General features: G+C 38.4%; 2 protein-coding genes across 12 annotated transcripts in view; both read right to left on the bottom strand.

Annotated features, from left to right (window-relative positions):
• Positions 1-17,782, bottom strand: part of NBEAL1 (neurobeachin like 1) — a 158,249-nt gene extending 140,467 nt beyond the window's left edge. For 5 of the 10 annotated variants that reach the window (XM_046658282.1, XM_046658285.1, XM_046658286.1 and 2 more), the window contains exons 1-2: positions 16,956-17,450; positions 16,347-16,629 (exon numbers count right to left, since the gene is read on the bottom strand). In XM_046658282.1, the coding sequence (XP_046514238.1) occupies positions 16,347-16,397 (51 nt within the window). In that variant the 5' untranslated portion in view covers positions 16,398-16,629; positions 16,956-17,450. The other 5 variants (XM_046658281.1, XM_046658278.1, XM_046658280.1 and 2 more) reach the window with 5 other exon arrangements.
• A 499-nt stretch (positions 17,783-18,281) lies between these two features.
• The window catches only part of CARF (calcium responsive transcription factor), a 99,589-nt gene continuing 91,771 nt past the window's right edge, over positions 18,282-26,099 (bottom strand). For both annotated transcript variants that reach the window (XM_046658397.1, XM_046658402.1), the window contains one exon: positions 18,282-18,592. The gene's annotated coding sequence lies outside the window, so the exon portion shown is untranslated. The remainder of the gene's footprint in view (positions 18,593-26,099) is intronic.

Here is a 26,099-nt window from a genome sequence, read left to right as displayed (position 1 = left end):
AAGCAAAGGAAACCAGGAACAAAACGAAGACAAGCCACCAACTGGGAGAAAATATTTACAAATCATATATCTGACCAGGGGTTAATCTCCAAAATATATAAAGAACTCACACAATTCAAAGATGAAAAAACAACCCGATCACAAAGGCAGAGGATATGAACAGACATTTTTCCAAAGAAGATATGCAGATGGCCAATAGGCACATGAAAAGATGTTCCACAACACTCATCATCAGGGAAATGCAAATCAAAACAACACTAAGATATCACCTTACACCTGTTAGAATGGCTATAATCACCAAGACAGAAAATAACAAACGTTGGAGAGGATGTGGAGAAAGGCAAACCCCTTGTACACTACTGGTGGGAATGCAAACTGTTGCAGCCACTATGGAAAACAGTATGCAGATTTCTCAAAAAATTAAAAACAGAAATACCATATGACACACCTATCCCACTACTGGGTATTTATCCAAAGAACTTGAAATCAACAATTCAAAGAGACTTATGCACCCCTATGTTCACTGAAGCATTATTCACAATAGCCATGAAATAGAAGCAACCCAAGTGCCCACCGACTGATGATTGGATAAAGAAGATGTGGTACATGTATACAATGGAATACTACTCAGGCATAAAAAAGACAAAATCATCCCATTTGTTACAACATAGTTGGACCTTGAGGGTATTATATTATGTGAAATAAGCCAGAGAGAGAAAGACAAACACTGTATGATTTCACTCATATGTGGAACATAAACTAACACACGGACAAAGAATAGTCTAGTGGTTACTAGAGGGGAAGGGGGTTGGGGGTGGGCACAAGGGGTGGAGGGACACATTTATATGGTGACTGACAAATAATAATGTACAACTGAAATTTCACAATGTTAGAAACTATTATGACCTTAATAAAAAAAACTATGATTCCTCAGAAATGTCTGTTTAAATATAAACTGCATCATTAAAAATGATGCTCAAATTGGTTTCCTTCCCCTCTTTAACACTTCTTTACTTCAGTCAATTTCAGCATCACACTCAGGAGTCTTACTTAGTCATTAAATATCATTGGTTAGGCACTGCTCTGATAAAGGGAACTCAAGTAATTTATCTCTAAAATAAAAGCATTACACTACAAGTCAGAATTCCTAAAAGAATGTTCCCAGAATATGCACAAACTGCTGACCCTTTGTGTATTTGTTTTTTCTATTAATATACTGTTTCAAAATCAGATCGTAAATTGCCACTATCTACATCATCACTGAGAAACTAGAAGGAAATATTTCAGCAAAATAAGTACCTCTTGTAAGAAATTTTCAAGAGTTTCATTACTTGCTTTTTTCATTTCGAACTAGCATATCACTCACTTATTCATTCACTGGTTTATCCATTCAGGATAGGACCACAGAAACACAGGCAGGTGAGTTTCTTTTATCATCGCTCCTTTTTAAGAAAGCAGAGGATTATCTCTCTGTAAAGGTTAGACACAAAACAGTCTCATAATGCCATAAAGAATTAAAGCATTTCTCCTCATGTTTATTTAGGAACTCTTCCGTATCTGGTTCAAAGTCTAAAGGTCAGGGCGACCAAGTGTTTGGCAAGTACAGAGTTCCACGAAGCTCAGCAACAGTAAAGAAAGAAGTGGTACTTAAATTTGGAAATGTTTCATTTAGTAAGAAGGCAGTTACAGTTTTTTGAGCACCTGCCATGTGCTAAATACTATAGCAGACATTTCAAAAATATATATCATCCCACATACTCCTTACAACTAGCCAGAGAAGGTTTCATTTTCCCTGTTTTACAGGTTAGAAAAAGGAAGTTCTAAGGATATGTAACTTGTCCACAGTCACACAGCTAGTATTCGATTAAATGCACGGATATCCGAATCGAGTTGTACTCTTTCCACTACACTACACTGTCTTTGAACTGTGAGCAGGAATAAAATGAAGCTTAGTGGGCAAAAAGAGGAAAAGAGGAAGTTAGTCAGGACCAGAAACTCAAGGCCATAAACAAATTTAACACATAAAACAGCCCCATTCCACACAGCCTGAGAAAACCTTCAGAAGATCTATACTTGACTACCTAAGGCCATAAAAAGAAAGAGCTCCACACACCCAGAAACAGCACTAACTAAATGGCAAGCTTAGTCACCTTCATGGGTAAGAGAGTGTGGCATATGAAACACCACAGTATGGTCTATCTCCCCATTTGTACATTATTTATTCACACAGCACACAAATGTATTAAGTACTACATGAGCACTGGGGCCGAACTACCTAGACTCCAAACCCTGCTCTGCCACCTTCTTCAACAAGTCGTCCTATGTTTGCACATCAGTCTCTTCCTCTATAAAGATGAAGATGACAGTAGCTTTCTTTACAGGATTGTTGTGAAAATTAAATAACCTAATACTTGTCAAGGGCTTAGAACAATGCCCAGCACGTAATACATGCTTGATAAATATTAACAGTATTTTCATAACCTACTATGTATCAAAATCAGGAAACTCCCACAAAACAGGCATGTCTATGCTACACATAAACATATTTAAATATTTCATGATTCCCCTTGCCACATGATTTTAATTGTACTCTTTTTCCTCTCAAATCTCTTTGCATTTACTATCTGTGTGACTTTGGGCAATTTACTTCATCTCTCTGATCTGTTCTTCAGAAGTATAAAATGAAGATAATACTTCCTACCTCACAGGGTTGTTAAGAGCACTAAATGAGATAATACATCTAAGGCAAATGCTCAAAACATGTTGGCTACCATTATTAACATATAGACTGTTATCAAGTTGCTCATGGTCCAATGTAATAAAATAAACAATTATAAAATAATTACAAAGTCAACTTTATTGATTTTGTACTCAAATATTCATCCACTCATCTGCCATTGTTTAACATAAAACAGCCTTTCATTTGGACTGTATTTAGCTCCCTACTGGTCTTTCTAACTTCAGTTTCACCCACCTACATACAGCTACCAATGAGATTTGTTCAATTTAAATTTAGTCATCTCTTCTTCCCTCCTGCTCAGATACCTTCAATGGCTCCCCATAACTACAGTATGAAGTCTAAACACAGAGATGTGCTGTCCAATACAGTGGCCACTAGTCACACATGATTATTTAAATTTCATAAAAGCACAGGAGGCTTATCTTCTCATAACATGCACTACCCTGCTGCAAGGCTTTTGTAGGTAGTGGAATTAAGGGATCCATATAATTTTACCTAGTTCTTAAGGGGTAGAGTTATAGGTAAAAACAGAGAGAACGCCTTACTTCCTCCATGCAATGATATTTCAGTTGTAGTATTCCTTCAAATTTTAAAACTATAAACTTTTAGATATGTATACATATTTCAAGCATGTTGGGCAGCTCCCAACTTATATATAAGATGCATTTAAAAGTTCACTTAAATCAGATATATTCATAATATATTTTCTAACATCCTACCAGAAGAAGATAAATTCCCCCCATAGAAATGCTATTATTAATGGTGATTAGACTTTCAGGCGAGCCCTCAAGTTTTTGTGATAGAATCTAGCTACCTCAAAAAACATTTAGTAAGTACACACCAACCATGTATCAACCAAGGACAGTGCTAGACTCTATGGATACAAAATCAAACAAAACTCTTATGTCAATTATACCTCAATTAAAAAAACCCTAAAATCTTGTATTCAAAGTGCTTTTCCTTCAATAGAAAAGCATAAACAAATAAATGCAAAACAGCATGAGAAGGAAAGCAGTTGTGAAAAGTACTGAAATAATACAAAGAAGCAGGTGCAGAACCTCTGTCAAGGTTGGAAGTAACTGAATAGTTACTCAAGAGTTTTCACAGATCATAAGCAGAAATTCACACAGAGGGAGGAGGGAAGAGGAGAATTCCAGACAGATAGAAAATAGCAATATATGTTCAAAGAGGTACAATATTTGGTACTGTTCCAGTGTGGAAATAACAGGAAGCAGCGGCACAGGTACACAGGACGGCAGGACTGGAGAAGTCAGCAGGCCCTAACCAAGGACTTAGGAGCACTGCTCACTTGGATGAGGACAGATTTGAAAAGGTGGAAAAGAAAAAGAAAAGATGGCTGTGCTTAATCAAGTTTATAAGTATTAGTCAAGCAAAATTAAACAGGGCTTTTAACAATATGTTATCTTTAAGATGAAACATGCCTTACAAATGGCATTGGAAGGGGCAGATACAAGAAGAAATTTCCAAAACATATATAAACACAAACCTTATCTTCCTGACTCAATTTCATTAACCAAAGAAGCATCTTTTAATTTGATTGATCCTTTCCATTAAGTTCATTATTTTATTAATTTCTGCTCTTTCTAAAAGCATTTTATTATACAAAATGTCCAACATACATAAAAGTAGAGAGAATGGCATAATGACTCAGCTTCAACAATTATCAAATCATGCATAATCCACATTCTTTCACCTATATCCCCATCCTCCATTGGATTATTTTGAAGCAAACCCAGCTATCGTATCATTTCATCCACAAATATTTCAATATATATCCCTAAAAGATATCTTTTAAAATATGACTATTATCACATCTAAAAAAATTAATAGTTCCTTAATATCAGTGTTCAAATTTTCCTGATTTCTTCATAAATGCCTTTCTTAACTGTTTGATGAGGACCCAAATAAAGTCCATAAATTACAATTGGTTGACATATCTTTTAAGTCCTTTTAAACCTAAAGGTTTCTATTACATTCCATTTTTGCCCTAATTTATCTGCTGAAGACACTGGCTCATTTGTGGTGTAGTATTTCTCACATCAGGGATTTTGCTGACTCCATGACCGCATATCTTTATGCCATTTAACATGTTCCTCAGTCCTCTGTATTTCCTACGAATTAGTAGATCTAGAGACTATCAGATTTAGGTTCAACTTTTTGGCAAAAAATACTACACACGTGTTGTTATATACGTCCTTCAGAAGGCACATATCTGGTTATCTCTTTTGTGACGTCAGAAGCTAATGATCATCATTTCATAGATCCAGTATTTTATAAATGAGTAAATTCTGCAACAAACCTTAAAATTTCCTTATAATACCACCATGACCACTAGAAGGATTTTCACAAGAGGTATAAATTTACACTCGATCTCACTTCCAGATGTTAAGATTATATCGAGATACAGATTACGTTTATGCCATTCATCCCAAGATGTTATATAATGAATAACGTATATTAAACATATTCCTTAATACATGTCAACCTTCTTATATATGTATGTTTTCTGCAACAACTGATAAATCTGAGAATTTTCATATAAAAAGTTATAATTTCCTTCACTCTATTATCTTTGGGTTTATCTTGTTCTTATCTTCTTGAAATGGATGATATATTAATAATCTATTCCTGTATAACAAATTAAATTTAGGAGCTCAAACAACAAATACCATCTCACAGGTTTTTAGGGTCAAGAATTCAAAAGCAGCTTAGATGGGTGGTTCCGGCTCAGAGTCTCTCATGAGCCTGTAATGAAGATGTCAGCTAGGGCTGCAGTCACGGCAAAGCCTCGGTGGGCTGGAAGAACGACTTTCAACGTCACGCACATGGTGTTGGCAAGGTGTCAGTTCTTCATAACATGGGCCTCTCCCTAGGGCTGGCTGCTCACAACACAGCTGCTGGCTTCTCCCAGAGCAAATGACCCAGGAAAAAAGGAGTAACTGAGATGGAAACAACAGTGTCTGTTCTAACTTCAGAAATGACATACCAACACTTTTGCCAAATTCTATTGCTCACAGAAGAACCCTGGTACAATGCAGGAGAGGACTATAAAAGGGTGTGACTACCAAGAGGTGGAGATCTCGAAGGCTGGCTGCCATACATGACTAATTCATTAAATTTTAACCTTTTTTCTTTTCTAAAGGTACTTATTTAAAGCGATAAATTTTCCTAAGTAATGCTATAGCTGCCCCCGATCAAGTTCTAAAATGCAAATACCTTTATCATTCAGTTCCAAAAAAATTCTAATTTTCCTTTATTACTTATTCTTTAATCAAAGGTTTAGTTGGAAGTCTATTTCATGGCTTCCAAACATTTTTTTCAATCTTTTTGCTATTGATTTCTTCCTTAACTAGAGTCATGTCGCATGACGATGTTTCAGTGGCGGACTGCATAGATGACGGTGGTCCCATGAGATCAGTACCACACAGCCTAGTGGTGTAGCAGGCTATGCCATCTAGGTTTGCGAAGTGCACTCTATGATGTTTGCACAATGATGCAATCGCCTAATAATGCATTTCTCAGAACATATCCCTGTTGGTAAGTGACATGTGACTGTACATTCTTGTCAGAAAACACACTCTATTACTTCAATCATTTGAAATTTGTTGAAATTTGCTTTATGGTCTGCTATATTACCATTTTTTTAAATGTGTGTGCTTGAAAGGAATGTATGTTGGGCACTGTGTTCAAAATAAATTCCTAACATCAAATACATTAATCCTATCATTTTAAATCTTCTGTACTTTTACTGATTGTCTGTTCATTCTATGAATTACTGAAAAAATGTGTTAAAAAAACCTACTGAAACATGTTAATAGCAAAAAAACCTACTATGTCTGTCATATGTTCATTTCTCTGTAGTTCTGTCAATGTTTGCTTTATTCATTTTGAGACTATGTTATGAGCTGCACACAAATTTCAAATTGTTACATTTTCCCAGTAAATTGAACTGTTTTCGTTTTCCTGAAAGTGGCTTTATTTCTACTACCCATTCCCTTCCATCATTATTACTGAAAAATTAGCTATTAATCTGTCATCCCTTTGAAGATAATCTTTTTTCTCTGGCAGCTTTTGAAATTTTTCTCTCTTTGGTTTTCTGCAAAACCACTATGGTTTCACCAGATGTATCTTGGTATGGAATTTGTTTTATTTTCCTTGAGATTCACTGGACTTGCATCAGTCCTGGAAAGTTCTCATCTGTAATCTCTTGAATATTACATTTGTTTCATTCTTTCCCTCAACATGTATTAAACCTTTTCACACTATCCTTCCTATCTGTTAACCTTCCTTCCATATTTTCCATCTCTTTGACTTCCTAGGATGTATTCTAAAAGACTTCTTGTGATCTCCCTTCCAATTCTCTAATTCTCTTCAGCTGTCTAAACTCCTATTAACCCCATTCATTGGTTTTTAATGATCATTATTGGTTTTTTTTTCTATTTCGAGGTATTCTATTTCTTTTTTGAAACTGCTAGGTCACTTTTTATATCATGTTCTTGATTCTCTCTATATATACTTTTACATTTTGGCATCTCTGAAATCAAAATGCATCTTGCAATTGCTCTGAGAGAGGCCGCTGTTATGACATATTTGTCATTGCCTATGCAAAACTGGTAATCGGTGTTCATATTGATGTCTCTCTGCTAGATTTATGTGCACAGTTGATACTATAACATGTTGAGTTTAATTGCTGTTCATAATGTCTTCAAAAAATTATACTGCGATTAGGCCATAAAACGAAGTTATTGTGTACACAGAAAGGCATGAAAACAGAGCAGCAGGGTATAATTGACATTAATGATGCAAATATTCATTACTGTAGAAGTGATCAGAATTTTCTATTTTCTTCCAAAGCAACAGCCAAGTGCTTTACAAACTTGAGAATGGGAGATAACCTCAAACAGCTGAAACTGAAATACATTCAAAAGAATTATCTATCATATGCCAATCAATGCAAATGAAGATAAGAGAATCTGCCAAAGTCTTTGGAAACATGAAAGAAATTTCAAAGTAATGAGAGCCTGGTATGGTTGATTCATACATCATGAATTGAGATATTAAGCTGCAATCTGAAAAAATATTTAGTATCTACACTGAAGGTTTCTTCTTCCAGAGGGACTTGCATTTGCTTTTTGGAACTTCTCTAGAAGAAAGGTGAATTTGATTTGCAAATCCATGAAAGAATCAACTTGTGGTAACATCTTCTCAGGGACTTTTCACCATTCTGCTCTGCTTAACAAAGGCACTTCTCCCTAAAGTCCTCAACTTAGGGTGGGAGAGTGAGGTGGGTTTGCTTCTAGTTCATTCTCACCCCAAGAGTGTATGCCTTTGGGATCATAAGGGAAAATCTATTAGACGTCTTGCTCTGGTTAGTCCCTTGGCTTTGACTTCTGTCCATCCACAAGGCTGTGAAAACAAAAGTTCAAGTACACCAGGAAAAGTAGCTTCCATTCTCCATCTACCTAAGTTCCTGCTTTCACTAAGATTTAGCCTCATAATGCCTTACTATCCTGACAGCTTTAAGATGTTCAATGAAATGGATGATACAAAATTCTGATGAAAGGAAAGCCGGTCACATCCAGGAAAGGTCTGGAAGCCATTTTAACACAAAGAAAAGCAGCAATATTCTAATAGAGGTCTCTATGTAAAAACAGGCTTAGAATACACCGATCCCTAGTGAGAAAGACTGCAAATTTTACTCTAGATATTTCTTAAATTTTAAATAACTATTCATTCAGATAACTACTCTAATGAAGTTCCAGGTTTGATTAATATAGTGTAGAAAATTCACAGTTAAAATGAGCAAGGCTTAAAAAGGTCAACAGCTGGAATGTTGGAACGTTAGGTATAATATGTCTTGCTGTGTTAATTTTGTGTTCATCTTGGATTTTCACACAGTGGACAGGTCAAGCAATCTCTGGTTCAAGCATTTGTGGGAAGTCAGTCGAGTGATCAAAGGTACCACTGTCGAGCGGGATGTCGACAGCAGAGAAGGTTGTGCACATGTGGGGACAGGAGGTACGCAGAACTCTCAGTACTTTCTGCTCAATTTTGCTGTGAAACTAAAACTGCTCTAAAATAAAGTTTATTTTAAAAAAAGAGGAAAATATAAAATTCAAGAGATAAAATGACAGTAACTAACGTGCAAACAGCATGGCATGATGAGTGGTACATAGGTCCATGCCTGGGAATATATATTGGGTTTCAAGACTGATATGATGGGATAAGACTTTTCGAGTTCCCAAGATGGACAGGAAGTAGATTTTGCATATGGGAGGGATAAGAATAATTTGTAACCAAGAAATCAGACTGTGGTAGACTGGATACTTGGCCCCAATTTTTCACTCCCTTGTAGTAAACTGGCCAGGTAATTCTGCAATGGGAAAACGCAGACATAGAAAAGGCCAAGTAGCAGCAGCATGTCAGATAATGATCAAGGCTTACGCTTCTGAAACTGGGGTTCAAGAACCCTGGGGATTATCAGAAATATTTTCCAAGTCCATAAGGTCCACACAAGAATTTTTAAACTTTTGTTCTCATTTCTATTAATTTTTAAATTAATTTAAGCATATTACAGTTGACTAACCTGTAACTAATACTCCATTGCAGTAGTCACATTTGTATTGGTACCAAGTGACCATCAGTGACTGTTCAATTTGTAGAGCAGTATTTTTCAAATTATAGATGGATTCTTGGCAATCTGAAATTTTTCAGAGGCTCTGGAGTACTACCACACAAAGTGTGGTACACAGACCAATAAAGGTCCTTGGCCAGATAAGTACAAAAGTCAAGAGTAAACATTCAAAAACTCTAATAGCAGTTTGGCAATAATTTTAAATCTTAAATTTAATTTAAAATTTAATAAAATGGGACTTGCATTTTTAACACCTTCTCCCCCACTCTTTTTAGAATTATTTTGCTAAAGCTACCAATAATCTCTTAACTGTCAAATCCAACACATGCTCCATAATGCTTTTCTTCACTGCTATGCTGAATTTGACACTACTGACTACTCCCTTCTCTATAACAGCCCTCCACTATCTGAGACAAACACTCACTCTTGATTTTCCTTCCATTCAAACTCCTTACAAACTCTTCCTCCTCTATTCTCTTCTTAAATGACAATGGTCTCCAGGACTCCCTGACTTTGACCCTCTTCTCTTCTAATGTTCATCTAACTCTTCAATAACTGCCAATATGACTCTCAAATCTTTATTTCCAGCACAGAAATAAAGGTGCCCTTGTGAACACCCTTAAATGGGGTTATCTCTCTAACTAGATGACCCACAGGCATCTGAACTCACATGTTTAGCTGAAAACCTAGTGAAATTGTGCTAGCTAACCTGGTGAGTGGGATGACCAAGAACTAGTTTCCAAAACAAAAAACCCTGAGAATCATTTTAGATTCTGCCTTTGCCCTCATGTTTCACATCTATACATTTAAGTGCTATCAATTCTATCTTCTATCAGAGAAACTTAAATTTTGATATTCAAAAGGAAATAAGACATTTTCATGCATCTCATCAACTTTTTAGAGTACTGCAAAAGCTCCTCAAGTCAAACCACAAAGGTACTATTCTTTTCCTAAGGGCTACTCCCATGTCTATTGATACAAAATATGCATACCTTGCTTTCACACCTAACCTTCTAAAACGAACACGTTAATTGGCAACCACTAGGCCTGAGCAGCTAATGATTCTGTTTTGTTTCGCTTAGATTCTGTTTTGTTTCGCTTAGAGTCAAACATTACTTTCCTTACATTCAAAGTCATTATTAAGCCACAGAAAGTAAAGAGCCACTTTGCACATACCAGAGACTTATTAAACATGGGTTAAATTATAAAGGTTGATGCATATTGGTTCATGTTACTAAAAGCTTCACTAAGAATTATAACCAAAACTATACAAATAAATTATAATTTTCTCATTAGAAGAGTATTTGTTCATTCCATTTTTTCCAAATCTATGTATGAAAAGAGGTACTTGCCTTTTGATCTGAATAAAACACCTTGAAATTTTCTTTTCTTTATGAAGCAGAACTTTTATTCTGAAAAGGAAGTTTATTCTGAGCTCATTGCAAAACTATCTATTTCAGTCATATTCCAGATTTAGCAGGACAAAGGGCAACAGCAGGAAATGGAGCATCACCAAAGTCCCAAACAAACTCGGTTTAGAGTAAAGATTAAAAAATCTCAAATCGCTATTAGGATCATAAGCACTATGCTTAAAAGCAAAAATAAATACAGATTAAAAATTAAGACATTCATGAGCACAGCTTCACCACTACTGATAAAAAGAGTATATGGCCGTCTATTATTATATAATAAAAGGCAAAATGGAAGTAATCTTGATGCACACACTCTCATGCTCATGTATATATTTTAATATTAATAAGGATTACATTTTTATATTTTTTACACTTACAAGTGCATTCAAATACACTCAATTCATTTTTTTTCTCAACAACTTTGCAAGAGATACAAAATAGTTATTTTTTCCATTTGACAGATGAGAAAACTGAAATATAAAGAAATTCAGTAACCTGTTTTCAGGTCTTTAAGATCAGAAGCAGAATTGGGACTAAATCTTGATTCTGATTAAAATGAACTTCCCAAAAAAAACCTAATGACAAAAATGAACCATGAATCTTAACCTGCACTGGCGCATTTCAAAAATGTCATGCTTTTTGAGTCACTTTGTGTCTTTTTACTAAGTTAAAGCATTTGATAATTTCTACTAGACAGAACAAAAATAATCTTATCAAAGAATTTGAGAGGCTCAGTTTCTTTTCTGCATCTTCTGGTGACCAACTGTAACACTCCCAAAAGGTTAAATATGGAACAGAAATATATCCTCTTGCCTATTCAAGAGGAGTTGAGATAGGGACTTCATGATACATGTCTTGTTCTATGCAATATACGATTTCCAAAAAGCTGTATGATAATACAGAGACCAAAATTGTTCTCAGCACTGTCTCTCTTACCACAAGAACACTAAGTGAAGAAATAACGTCACAAGATAGGGGAATAACATGGTGCCTAATACAGATAATATGAACTAAAATCTTTAGATATTAAAAGATAAATCAGAGGGCCAGCCCCGTGGCCGAGTGGTTAAGTTCGCGCGCTCCACTTCGGCGGCCCAGGGTTTCACCGGTTCGAATCCTGGGCGCAGACGTGGCACCACTCATCAAGCCACGCTGAGGCGGCATCCCACTTCCACAACTAGAAAGACCCACAACTAAAAATACACAACTATGTACCGGGGGGCTTTAGGGAGAAAAAGGAAAAATAAAATCTTTAAAAAAAAAAAGATAAATCAACTTGTCTTCTATACTTAATTAAGGAAAATATGCTCAGACAAGTAGTAGTTAACTACTGAACTAAAATCCAGATACGAGATTAAACCTCTTCAAATTAATGTTTAACTTATAAGAGCTATATAAAATGCACTGCTAATGAAATCCTTGACCCTGGGTGGAGATGACCACTTGGAGACAAGAAAAGTTCAGATTATGTAATTTGAATTAGTAGTCTTATACACTGGTGAAAGAATGTGTAGAGAGCAGGACCATTGGGTGATCAGAAATCATCGTGCCTGTATGACGTAATAATAACTACATGAGGCTAACAAATAACCTACTAGGAAGACGCATGTTTCTAACAATGCAATTAAATCCTATTCCTAGAAGGAGAAAGTCAAAAGTCAACCTGAAAAGTCTGGTTAAAAAAACAAACTGTAAAGTTTTTTACCCAAAATCTTTTCAAGTATCAAGTTTAATATGTAGGGACCCATGTGCTAAAAATGGAAACCAGTAATTTCTTTTAATTCTCCTTAAAGGACTTTAATCACTAGTATTTAGGCTTGCAACTCAATCCAGACTAACAGGTAGAAGACATATTTACATAGTCTTAGTATTCCTTTGACCAACCAGTGTTACCCAAGGTTTATTTCTGATCTAATGCTGCTTTTCTTTTTTGAGGAAGATTAGCCCTGAGCTAACATCTGCTGCCAATCTTCCTCTTTTTGCTGAGGAAGACTGGTCCTGAGCTAACATCCATGCCCATCTTCCTCTACTTTATATGTGGGAAGCCTACCACAGCATGGTGTGCCAAGTGGTGCCATGTCCGCACCCGGGATCCAAACTGGCGAACCCTGGGCCACTGAAGCGGAATGTGAGAACTTAACTGCTGTGCCACCGGGCTGGCCCCTGATCTAGTGCTATTTAAATACCTCCTTAACTTTTATAACGCTCAATGGCAACTTCTAAAACATCACATTACACAGAAACACTATGATGGTACCTTAATACTGATCTATTGCTAATACACTCTGAATACCTGTGCCAAGGTTAGCACTGTGGCACTGGAGAACGTCTCAACTTTACTGCCTGAGGCAGACCTTCACAAGTCTTCAAAGTCACCTTCTTTAACCAGCTATGTGTACAAGTCTAGAACAGAGAGCATACCAACTGGGGCAGCAAAATGATAGACAATGTTTAAATTTTAATCATGAAAGATAAACTTGACACTCAAGAAAAATAACTGGTCACCTTGGGAGGATGCTAGTAAATCAAGTCATTATTCTGAAAACAGAGTAAAAAATCAAACATTTATTCTGCCTGCTTTCTCTTTAAGGAACTGTCATCAAATAATTGATGAGGGGACATTTCTCTATACATATTCTACTAATAAAGAAAGAAATAATAGAATTGGAATATCACAGTTTTTCTACCTCCTAATGAAATAATTAACGCATCAAGCAAAACTCACTGATGGCCAAGATACCCATGAATGATTCTAGCCTCCCCCCCACCAAATAGAACGTGAATCAACCAAGCCTCTAGATCAGCAGAGAGGAAGAACTAACTAAAATCAAGGGAATCCAACCAGCAAAACCCAGACTGAGGAAAACTCTAATGTCAAAACCTAGCTTCCTCAGCAAATAAATAGAAGAAATTAAAGAACCTGGTGAGGGGGAACCTATGAGACTTAACAGACATTTTCAACAAAATATGACACGTATACTTTGTTCAAATAGTGAGTCAAACAGTAGGATAAAAAAACATTTATGAAAACACCAGTTTCATAGTTTGAACACTGACCAGATATTTGATGGTTTAAAGAATTATCATATTACGATTGTTTTTAAGAGGAGTTCTTATTTTATAGATATATTTTTAAATATTTATGGATAAAATCATGTTGTCTGGGATTTGCTTTAAAATAATCCAAGGGTAGAGACAGGGTAGTGGAGGGTTACAGATGAAACATTACAGAACATGAATTGATCGTTACTGAAGCAGGGCGACAGATACAAAAGAGTTCACTATAGTTTCTTCTCTCTTTGTGCCTGCTTGAAATTTTCCATAATAAAAGCTTAAGAAAGAAAAATGAACTAAAAAGTTTTATATGACAATCCACAGAATAAGGACAAAAAAACTCCATGTCCCTCAGAGGTCAAAACAAATGAAAATCTTAAGGGTGAGTTCACAGGTATTCTCCCTGTACACACTCATACAAGCACACATGTACACACACACTATTACTCAACAAATGAGAAGACCGAGACCCAAAGAGGTAAGTCTTGCTCAAGGTCACAAAACAAAACAGCAGCAGAGCTAAAACTGGACCCCACAATTCCAAGCCCAGAAAGAGGTTTAAGCGGGAGCTCAGTTGAAAGATCTGAGCAGTCCTGAAGTGGCTTGAAGGCCCATCAAAGCTGTAAAGAAAATTCTCAAAACCTAGTCAAGTGAAAAAAAACAGGCGGTTTGAAGGGCTATATGTGAGTGAGAGCAAGAAGGCTGGAGAGAGTGGAGAGAACAACTGGGTATTTAGCAATCGCCCTTACTAGGGAGCAGAACTGTTAAATCTATGATGTATATTTGGAACGACTTGCTTTCAAGATGTTTGAAGAAAAGAAAGTTGTTATCTAGCTTACAAGCAGCTTACTCATGAACCAGTGAAACATAAAATCTTTATCCTAAATAACGATTTTTTTGGAAACATTTTTAAATCTTATTAAGTGCACAAGTGATTTAAATATTAAACATAAAAATGGGATTTATCTTCCTATCCAAGAAGAGGTTTCAAAACCTGACCATGAAGGGCCTTCTTATTTACTTAGACATTTTCATAAAAGAGTAAGATTCACATTTATATAAAAAAGCCATTAAGAATAAAATTCTCTGCATGCCAACAAACTATGCTATCTTTTCAATAAGCACAGTGTCACTTAAATAAAACATGAACTCGACCTAGAAACAACATAACTACTAAATAAGACAAGGTAACCTCATTTACCTTTTATCATTCTGAAAATAGTAAAACCTAGTAAGTCTGATGTATTATAGGTAAATCATTTTCAAACCACTGGGCACTCACACTAAAATGCATTTTAATTTTTGGCTGTCATGTGTTAGTGACTATTCTCAAAAGTGTCTGGTGAATTGGATTCCTTTTTTATTGGAAGAGTGGTCTATTTTTAAAAAGACATTTCTGGCATTAAATTACACAAGACTAAAGGCTATTTTAAAAATCCATTTTAAACATTTCAAAGTATATGTCCTTCAGTAACTGTAAGAAATACCAAAGCAGGAAGTCAAAGAAAATTCCAGTGAGATCTCTAAAATTTACTATTACAGATAACTGAGATCACTTGTTAAATAACTTGTTCTTTAAGGAGTTGAAAGTAAAAAAAGGAGCCTGAAGGGATAATGCAGAAAGGGAAGCTGAGACTTGAGAACTTCACCACACAGACCTAAAGTAACTTAAGCAGTAGATTACAGATCTGTTTCTCTGACCCTTCCCAGTATCTTCAAAGTAGCAATGTAGCTCCTCACTCGAAAAACATGTTTTTAAGTAGTACCCTTCTCCTCCAGTAACCCAGAATCAAAGCCGGCATGTAAACATTCAAAAGACAAAAAGAGGAATGAAAATTATTTTTGAATGACAAAACCAAAAAATATTAAGGGAGTCATTACGGATAGGAGCATGGATGTGAACCAGGCAGTACTGAGTTCTGTGCTGGGTTCTGCTCCTCACTAGCACCTTTAACCTCTGCATCAGCCTTCTCAGTATTAAAAGGGAACAACGGCCACCTCGCGGTATTGCTGTGAGGATTAAATGAGACTGCTCACAAGGGGCTAAGGTTATGGCAAGCTCACAGCAACCACTTCAAATCAATAACCCTTTTTATACAATTTAAAAGGTGAATTATGAGAAAAATGCTTAATGCCCTTCTCTTAAAAATATCTCTATCCTACTCCCACTTGTGGGAGAAAAAGAAAAGCACAAACAAAACAAAAATATTTTATTTTTCCCTTAAGGTCATAGTTTAACTTATATAATCTTGCGATCACTGAAGACAAATAGCAAATAAAAACCACACCCTCCAGTTTTTAACTTCATGCAAATATTGTGTGTATGTATGAACTCGAAAAAGTGGAAAACAGAAAATCCCATTTTTTAAATTTGCGGTCATTACTTGAATAAATATGCTTTTATCCAGCAAATAAATTGATAAGGACAGCCACAAAATTTTACAACAGAGTATTTTAACTTAGAAATAAAAAGGAAAACATTTACCTTCGTACAATAAAGCATCCAAAGTTCAAAGAGCCTCTCTCTGGATGCCATTCTGGCTTTCAGTCAGGCACTTTAATTTTTCCTCAAAAAAAAAAAGTTATGTTCAAGACCACAGCATGTTCATTTTATTTTCCAAGTTTTTCAGCCGTTACAGTAAAGCTCAAAGCAGCAGGGAAAACAAAAAGAAGTGAAACAAACGGACTTGTCTTCTGGTCAATAAAATTCGGTTTCAGCAGTTTCTCCAACTTATCTTCATCAGCGGTAGCTGGGCAATTAGATAAATCTGCGAAAGACAAAAATACGCAAAGGATGGCTAGAAAAAGAGGCCATATCAAAAATTTCAGATTTATCAGAACTAGTGATTTGTCTACTCCACGTCCCACAACCAACCGGCTACGCTTTTGCACTGATTGACTAAATTTCATAGGAACTGGGGTTTCAGGAAAACCTCAGAGCTGACACTCTCCCCGACCAAGTGAGAGTCCTCCGGGGCAGACCCGGAGATGCGTCCTCGAGACCAAGCAGGCGTCCAGGGATGGTAACAGCAAGACGCCGCTCCTGCGCACACGTTTTCCATAAACGTAAAGAAAAAGCACACTTGGTACTGACATATTTCAAAGACGGAGAATCCCTTAGAATTTCCAGCCCGCCTCGTACAGCCAGCGGGAACGTCTGCGGGACGGCCGGCAGGGCGCGGGGAGGGGGGGCGGAATTCCCGATCTGTTTGCGCGAACGCTCCTCAGGGAGGGACGGGCGACCTGCCCACCTGGCCCCACCTCTCCATCCAGGAAGAAGAAGGGAGCACGCCCCGGCAGGGAAACACCGGGCAAGCCGCCCAGGGGTTCCGGGGACCTTTAAATCCCCTCCTCGCATCCCAGGCGACTGGAGCCGAGGCAGGCTAAGGGGCGCCCAGCCGCCAAGAGAGGTTGTGGCGACCGGGCGACGCGAGCTCGCCGTCCGCGCCCCGCTGTCCGCGCCGGCCCGGCCGCCCGGACACGCCCGTCCACCTCGCCCCTCACGCCGCCCCGCACTCCCCCGCGCCGTCACGCCCGCGCCCCGGCCCTCCGACTCGGCCGCGCGACCCCTCTGGCCACGCCCCGCTGCCCTCACCGCGCTCACGTCGGGGGTCGCGCCGCCGCTGGGCCGACGTCCCACTCGCTGCCCTCGCCCCCCGCCCCGGTGAAGCCCCGTGTCACCCCACAGCTAGAGAGCGGGCGGGAGGGGGAGGCGGGGCGCGCGGGCCGGGAGGGGCCGGGGGCGGGGCCGTCCCCTCGGCTAAGCATTCCGGCCTCTGAGGATTTACCCGGCCCCGGGGCACTCGTTGTTCATTGGTCGCGCAGATGGGAGGGGGCGGGGTGACCCGAAGCCCCGCCCCAGCATACCTGCGCAGTCGCAGTCGACAGGGTCCGCAGACCTGGGGTTGGCGCCAGCCTCGGCCCACTAGTCAGTCATTCCCCAGCTGGACGCGTAGGGTGAGCGACGTGCTGACGTCCTCGCCCTGCCACTGCTGGGGACGGCCAGACGTAGCGCTCGGCTGATGGCGTCATTTCCGGGAGTCATCTGAGGGCGGGGATCCCTACAGGGATAACTGAAGGGGAATTCGTTTTGAGTTCTTGTTGTAAAGAGGAGGTTGGTCCGTGGAGTATATATTGTAAAAACAGGCAACTTCCCCCACAGCCCCCAAAATCCTTTCCCCTAATCGTGTTTGGGCCTCGCTCTGTTTCCGTCGCCAAGTGTCAAGTCCGTACCCCACTAAGGGCTTCAAAAGGATTTTGCTCTTTCAGGAAAAGAAATAAAAGGAAAACGACTGCATTTACTAGATATAGACAACTTGCGGGGTGGGCGGGGGGGGACTGTTTCAGGGAGAGGGGAAGAGACACAAGAATAATAACGTTTGGTACACTTAAACATTTTTAAAACTTTTATTGTGAAAAACTTGAAGCATATACAAAAGCAAGCTACAGTTACCTGTGACATGAAGCGTTTCGCTCTAGGAGGGACCACATACACAACCGTGGTGTCCTAAGATTAGAACCACATAGCCTATGTGTGTAGCAGGCTTCACCATCTAGGTTTGTGTAAGTGCACTCTATGATGTTCTGGCAATGAGGAATTCGCAAAACGATGCATTTCCACAATGTATCCCCATGTTAGGCGACTCATGACTGTAGCATAAGGAAACCCCATCACCCATCTTCAAAAATTAACTGTGTCATCTTGTTTCATCTATACCAGCAGTCAGGAAACTGTAAAGAGTTGGAGAATAAACAGTTTAGGTTTTGCAGAACATCCTGCTTGCAACTTACTTAAAAATCAAAAATAATATTTCAAGAAATGTGAAAATTAGACTAAATTCAAGTTCCAGTGTCATAAAGTTTGTTGGAATAGCCAGGCCCATTCCTTTACTATTAATATTTTCACTCCAAAGTGACGGAGTTGAGAGTAATTTCGAGTGCTAGTTGCTTGCAAATTATGCCTTTCAACAGCTCTCCTTGGTAGTCTAGCAGGCATGCAAAACCTAACATGTGAAAACTTCGGAGGGAGAGAGTGGAATTACTCTTGCTTTGGGATCCCCCATTTTAGTAATTAGCAACTCCGTTTTTTCAGCTGCTCTGTCCAAGAACATAGGAAGTATCTTCACCATCTTTCTCATATTCCTTACATTCAATCTAATCCTTTCTGCTATATCTTCAAAATACTTCCGAAATCTAACCATTTTTCTACACCACCACTGCTATCACCCTGATGTGTATTACACTAAATCTTTTCTGGATTATTGTAATAGCCTTCCAGTTTGTCTCCTCTGCCTATGCACTCTCCCCACCAATGGATTATTCTCAACATAGCAACCAGAGTGATCTTTTAACATAGAAATAAGATGTAACTCCTCAGCTAAAAACCCTCTGATGGCTTCCCATCCCACTTAAAATGAACAGCAAGGACCTGTGTTTTCCTCCACTTCCCTGTCTTACTTCTCCAACTATTATTCTGGCCTTCCTTTATTTCATTCTAGACACATGGCTATCTTGCTGCTCCTCAAGTTCACAAAGCACACTCTAGTCTCAGGGATTTTACATAAGTTGTCCCTCTCCTTGGAATGCTCTTTCTCCAGATGACCACACACAATCTTCAAGTCTCTGCTCAAGAATCACCTTGTTTATTGGTATACTCTGAATATTTGTGTCCTCCCAAAATTCCTATGTTGACATTCTAACCCCCAAGGTGGTGGTATTAGGAGGTGGGGCTTTTGGGAGATACTTGGATCAAGAGGGAGGAGCCCTTATGAATGGGATTGGTGCTCTTAGAAGATAGATGTCACAGAGCCCCCTAGCCTATTCTGCCATGTGAGGATACAAGGAGAAGTCTGGGACCCAGAAGAGGGCATTTACCCAACCATGCTAGAACCTTAATCCCAGACTTCCAGCCTCCAGGACTGTGAGAAATAAATTTCTGTTTATAAACCACCCAGTCTGTGGTATTTTGTTGTAGCAGCCCAAACAGACTAAGACATCCACGAAGGATTCCTTCATTCTTTAGAAAATAGCATCCCCTTTTCTCCCTGCCTCTATTCTTCACTGTAGCACTTCTCAGCTGACATGTAATTTCTTTGTCCATTGTGAGTGCCCCCCTAGTAAGATGTCAGTAACATGAAAATAGGGACTTTGTTCACTGCTATACTTTCAGGTCCTTGAATAGTGCCTTAGACACAGTAGGAGCTCAATAAATATTTGCAGACTATTTAGTGAAAGAAATAAATTACCTGTTTCACTATATGTCTCTGTACTATCCCACCTCCAGTTTTCCTCCCACTACAAACTGTTAGTTTACAGCATATTGGACTCATCATAAGAATAGCAATATAAAACATAAATTTAGGGGCCGGCCCCGTGGCCGAGCGGTTAAGTTCCCGTGCTCCGCGACGGCAGCCCAGGGTTTCCCTGGTTCGGATCCTGGGCTCGGACATGGCCCCGCTCATCAAGCCATGCTGAGGTGGCATCCCACATGCCACAACTAGAAGGACCCACAACTAAAAATACACAACTATGTACCGAGGGGCTTTGGGAGAAAAAGGAAAAATAAAATCTTAAAAAAAAATCCATAAATTTAATCAATTTGTAAAATTATTTCAAAAACTCATAAATATGTTGTCCATAAACAAAGGTGATAATATTGTTGTGCACATTTCTTCTCCAACTTTCAAGTGCACACACAGGACCTGGGGATTTTGCTAAAATGCTGCTTTTGATTCAGTAGGTCTGGGATTCAGTGGGTCAGCGGGCTATCAAGCTCCCAGGTGACGCCAATGCTGCTGATCCACAGTCCACATTTTGAGTATTAAGGTTCCCAGAGTTAATAGAAGATGCATTCTGCTTTGTTTGGGAGGTAGTACTGATAGAGTTACATGGATTCATCCATCTATTCTCATCTTTACCTTCCCCTTGTGACTAGTGACACAGGTACTGAAGAGATGTAGTCTTTGACACAAAACTAAACCAACTGAATTCTCTGAATTCTCACGTATGGCAGTTTTGTAGTTACAGCTAGGAAGAGATAAACATATTATCTGGGATGACACATGATAGTTCCTGCTGGGACATAAAGGACGGCAGTATTTTGTTTTAGTATCTACGTCATGGTGGCAGCTTTGCCACCAGTAAGAAGACTCCAGGGCACTGACTTACTCTAGTAAACTCACAAAGGACTAATGCATGTAATCTGTGTGGCAGGTCCCTCCTTTCTGTCCCATAGGAGGTCTCTAGCTATGCACTGAAGAGGAGAAAGTCAGGGAACTTATCCATATTGTCTCTGAGGAATCTGCCAGTTGATTCTCTTTCCCACCTAATAATTCTAATAATGGGGTAGGCTGGTGCCCATCACACTTCTGTGAACAAGGATTATCCCAGTCTAATATCTCCTTTCCCTTTCCTTCAGACAAAATACACACTGGCTTGCAGTGGAGCATAAGCAGTTCTTTTGCTGAAGATTTCAAGTCTCCTAAAGCTATATAGCGAGAGTCAGGGGAGATCAGGAGTATGGATCTGGTTAATTCCTTTCCTTATACCACATACAAGGAAACAATCACAATACCTTACTGCATAGGTTTAAATAAGATGTGTCTCCTGGACAATCCCTGTTCCCTTTGCTCTCCCAATTCTCGTCAGTTTTCCATGTGCCCCTCCCCAAAGTCCTATCTTTAAGCTGTTCCCCTTGAATGTCCCCATTATGCTCACAGAATAAGAAAGTGAGAACTCCAGCACCTTCTTGAGTCCATCAAATTCTGTTGCATTTAGATGGCATCTAGGTGTCAGCTAGATGCCAACAGTTTTCCTCTGCTGAGGCCTCTGATGGCGCCTGGGAGTGGGGATAAGGTTTGGTTTTATGAGTGGGTCCTTCAACAGCACTTAGGCATCTCTCCACCAGTGAAGCTATGGCCACTTTTTCTCCAGACACACCTCAAGGTAAACACATTTGCCACCAGGAGAACACATTTTCTTAATAAGACTGTTACCCAGCAGCCTTCCAACGCAACATAGCCTTGTTATATTAAAATCATGTTTCTGGCCTGATTTTCATGACAAAAGGCATACTCATGAACTGAAATGGCCCTGCCTAAATCCACTGGGTGGTCCTGTGTTCAAAGAGTTTCTCATCTGATGGCAAGGTTAGGAGTTTCAGTTCACCTCACCAGATATAACCTTAGAAGGTTACTAAATTAACAACAAAAATTACATCTGCCAAGTCAATTGGACTACTCATGTCTCTCAGTCAGGCCACTATCTCCCCATAGAAAGAACTATATAAAGAGGGAAATTATAATCTCAGAGTTGCTTTTTCATCATGATCCAGAGAAAGTAAAATTAAGCAGATTAACTTGATAAGTAGTGACATCCTGTATAATAAACTGCAGGCAATCATTCCCTCTATGGGCAATCTGCCAACGGAGGCAGATACTCATTTGTGTGAGACAGAACAGTTTCCCTTGGACAGAGTTAGGGACGTATGGACAACTTTTTGCTCCTTGACTTTCCCTTTCGTAAATTCTGTCCTGGTCGTCTCCCTTCTGTCCATACCTTTTCAGTTAGCCTGGCTAGAAGCTTGTCAATTTTATTGATCTTTTCCCAAAAAACAGCTTTGGTTTTATTGACTTTCAATATTGATTTCCTGTTTTCAATTTCATTGATTCCTGCTCTAATTTTTATTATTTCTTTTCTTGCTCGTCTTTTTCTAGTTTCCTAAGGTGGAAGTTTAGCTGATTGATTTCACATTGTTCTTCTTTTCTAATATGTGCATTCAATGCTATAAATTTCCCTCTAAGCACTGCCTTTACCACATCTCACAAGTTTTAATAAGTTGTATTTTCACTTTCATTTAGTTCAAAATGTTTTATTTATTATGAGATTTCTTCTTTCAGCATGTGTTATTTACAAGTGTGTTGTTTAATTTCCAAGTATTTTGGGATTTTCCAACTATCTTTATGTTACTGATTTCCAGTTTAATTCCATTGTGGTCTGAGAGGAGATGCTGTATAATTTTTATTCTTTTAAATTTGTTAAGGTGTGTTTTATGGCTCAGAATGTGGTCTATCTTGGTGAATGTTCCATGTGAGCTTGAGAAGAATGTATATTCTGCCGTTGTGTGAAGGAGTCAATAGATATCAAGTATATCCTGTATGATTGATGGTTCTGTTTTCAACTATGACCTTATGTTTGCCTGCCGGATCTGTCCATTTCTGGTATAGTTGGAATCTCCAACTCTAATAGTGGGTTCATCTATTTCTCCTTGCATTTCTATCAGTTTTTCTTCATGTATCTTGATGCTCACTTGTTAAAAGCATACACATTAAGAATTATGTTTTCTTGGAAAATTTGCCCCTTTATCATTACGTAGTGCCCCTTTTTATCCTTGCTCAAAACTTTCCCTGCTCTGTCTAAAGTTAATATAGCTATCCCCACTTTCTTTTGTTTAGCGTTAGCATGGTTTATCTTTCTCCATCAATTTACTTTTCATCTATATATGTCTTTATATTTAAAGTGGGTTTCTTATAGACAAAATATAGTTGTGTCTTGTTTTTTGATCTATTCTGATAATTTCTGTCTTTTAAATAGCGTATTTAGAGCATTGATGTTTAAAGTGATTATTGATATAGTTGGATTAATATCTACCATATTTGTTACTGTTTTCTATTCGTTGCCCTTGTTATTTGTTCCTATTTTTTTCTTCCACTTTTTCTTACTTCTTGTGCTTTTTTGGTTTTGTTTTTCTTTTAGGGGAAGAGTCACCCTAAGCTAGTATCTCTTGCCAATCTTCCTCCTTTTTTTTTTTCCCCCCTTTTTCCTCCCCAAAGCCCCAGTACATAGTTGTATATAGTTGTAAATTCTTCCGGTTCTTCTATATGAGCCACTGCCACAGCATGGCTACTGACAGACCAGTGGTGTGGTTCCCCACCTGGGAACCGAACAGGGCCATGGAAGTGGAGCATGCCGAACTTTAACTGCTAGGCCACTGGGGCTGGCTCTTCCTTTTGTGGTTTTAATGGAGCATTTTATATGATTCCATTTCCTCTCCTTTCTTAGCATATTACTTATACTTCTTTTTTTAGTGGTTGCCATAGAGTTTGCCATATACATTTACAACAAATCTAAGCCCACTTTCAAATAACCCTACACTGCTTCACGGGTATTGCAAAAACTTTATAATAACAAAATGTTTTTAATTCCTGCCTCCTGTCCCTTGTATCATTGCTGTCATTCACTTCACTTAAACATAAGCAGATATGCGCACTTATATACCTAAGTGTGCATAAGTGAATATATTGTTGCTATTATTATTTTGAACAATCTGTTAGATCAATTGAGAATAAGAAAAATAAAAGTTTTTATTTTACTTTCACTTATTCTTTCTCTGATACTTTTCCTTTCTTTATGTAGATCTGAGTTTCTGACCTATATTGTTTTCCTTCTCTCCGAAGAACTTTTTAACATTTCTTGCAAGGCAAGTCTACTGGCAACAATTTCCCGCAATTTTTGTTTGTCTAAGAAAGTCTTTATTTCTCTTTCACTTTTGAAGGATAATTTTACCAGGTACAGAATTCTAGGTTGGTTTTTTTTCTCTCAATACATTAAATATTTTACTCCCTTCTCTACTTGTTTGCATGATTTCTGAAGAGAAGTGAGAGGTAATTTTTATCTTTGCTCCTCTATAAGTAAAGTGTTTTTTCTCTCTAGTTTCTTTCAAGATTTTTCTTTATCTTTGATTTTCTAACATTTGCATATGATATCCCTATGCCAAGGTGTACCTTTTTAGGCATTTATCCTGCTTGGTGTTCTCTGAGATTCTTGGATCTGTGGTTTGGTGTTGGTCATTACTTTGGATAAATTCTCAGTCTTTATTGCTTAAAATATTTATTCTGTTCCTTTCTTTCTTTTCCTTCTGGTATTCCCATTACACATATTACACTTTTTGTAGTTGTCCCACAGTTCTTGGATATTTTTTTCTGGGTTTTAGTCTTTTTTTCTTTTTGATTTTCCATTTTGGAAGTTTCTATTAATATATCCTCAAGCTCAAAGATTCTTTTCTCAGACACATCCAGTCTACTAATCAAAGGCATCCTTCATTTCTATTACAGTGTTTTTGATGTATAGCATTTCTTTTTGATTCTTTCTTAGAATTTCCATTTCTCTGTTTACATTGCCCATCTCTTCTTGCATGCTGTCTACTTTATCTATCAGAGCCATTAGGATATCAATCATAATTGCTTTAAATTCCCTGTACAATAATTCTCAAATCCCTGCCATATATAAGTCTTGTTCTGATGCTTGCTCTTTCTCTTCAAACTGTGTTTTTGCCTTTGAGTATGCCTTGTAATTTTTTTAATAGCCAGACATGATGTACTGGGTAAAATGAACTGCAGTAAATAGGCCTTTAGTAATGTGAGGTGTTAGGGGAGGAGAAGCTTTGCCTAGTTCTATGATTAGGTCTCAGTCTTTCAGTGAGCCTGTACCTATGAACAGTGAACCCCACAGTGCTTCTCAGATTTTTCCCCCTTTAGGTGAGACAGGATGGCTAGAGTGGGCTGGAGTTGGGTATTTCCCTTCCCCCAGATCAGTTAGGCTCTGATAAAGCCCCAGTAGTTTAGGCTCTGGTGAAATAATTTCTCTTAATGGCTGGACTTTTTTAAAAGAACAGAATGCTCTGGTTATTTGAAAATGGTTCCTTTTCCCCTCCCCCTACTGGAAACATGAGGAGATTTTTCTCTGGTATTTACTGTGAGAATCTAAACAAGCTCCTAGAAGTAAAACTCATAAAAGTTGGGGGGAGGGGTCCCCCCCATGACTAGGACCTCCTGGAGTTTTCAACTCTCAGACTTGTTGACTCTGAGCCTCCAGCATTCATCAATTACAGTTCAGGATTTCCTACCCCAGTATGGATTCCCATGGAGGATTCTGCTTAGGGCTTCTGCTCTGGTATGTTGTGATTCTCTGTATTCACCTGTCTCTCCAATTTGGGGGCAGATGTTTACCCTGTGACCTCACTTCTCTGATGAAGCTAAGAAGAATTGTTGATTTTTCAGTTTGTTCAGCTTCTTACTTGTTGATAGCATGGAGCGACAACTTTCAAGATCCTTATATGCTGAACCAGCAACTCAAATTCCTCTTCATGCCTTTTCAGTAGGTACTACACAGTTGTCTGAGCTAGTGTCAGACATGCTAATGCAAACACTCTGATTATGATTACATTCATTGGGATATGGGT

The sequence above is a fragment of the Equus quagga genome, chromosome 4 (genome assembly GCF_021613505.1).
Source record: "Equus quagga isolate Etosha38 chromosome 4, UCLA_HA_Equagga_1.0, whole genome shotgun sequence".
NCBI lineage: Eukaryota > Metazoa > Chordata > Mammalia > Perissodactyla > Equidae > Equus > Equus quagga.
This window is presented reverse-complemented; position numbering and strand designations above follow the sequence as displayed.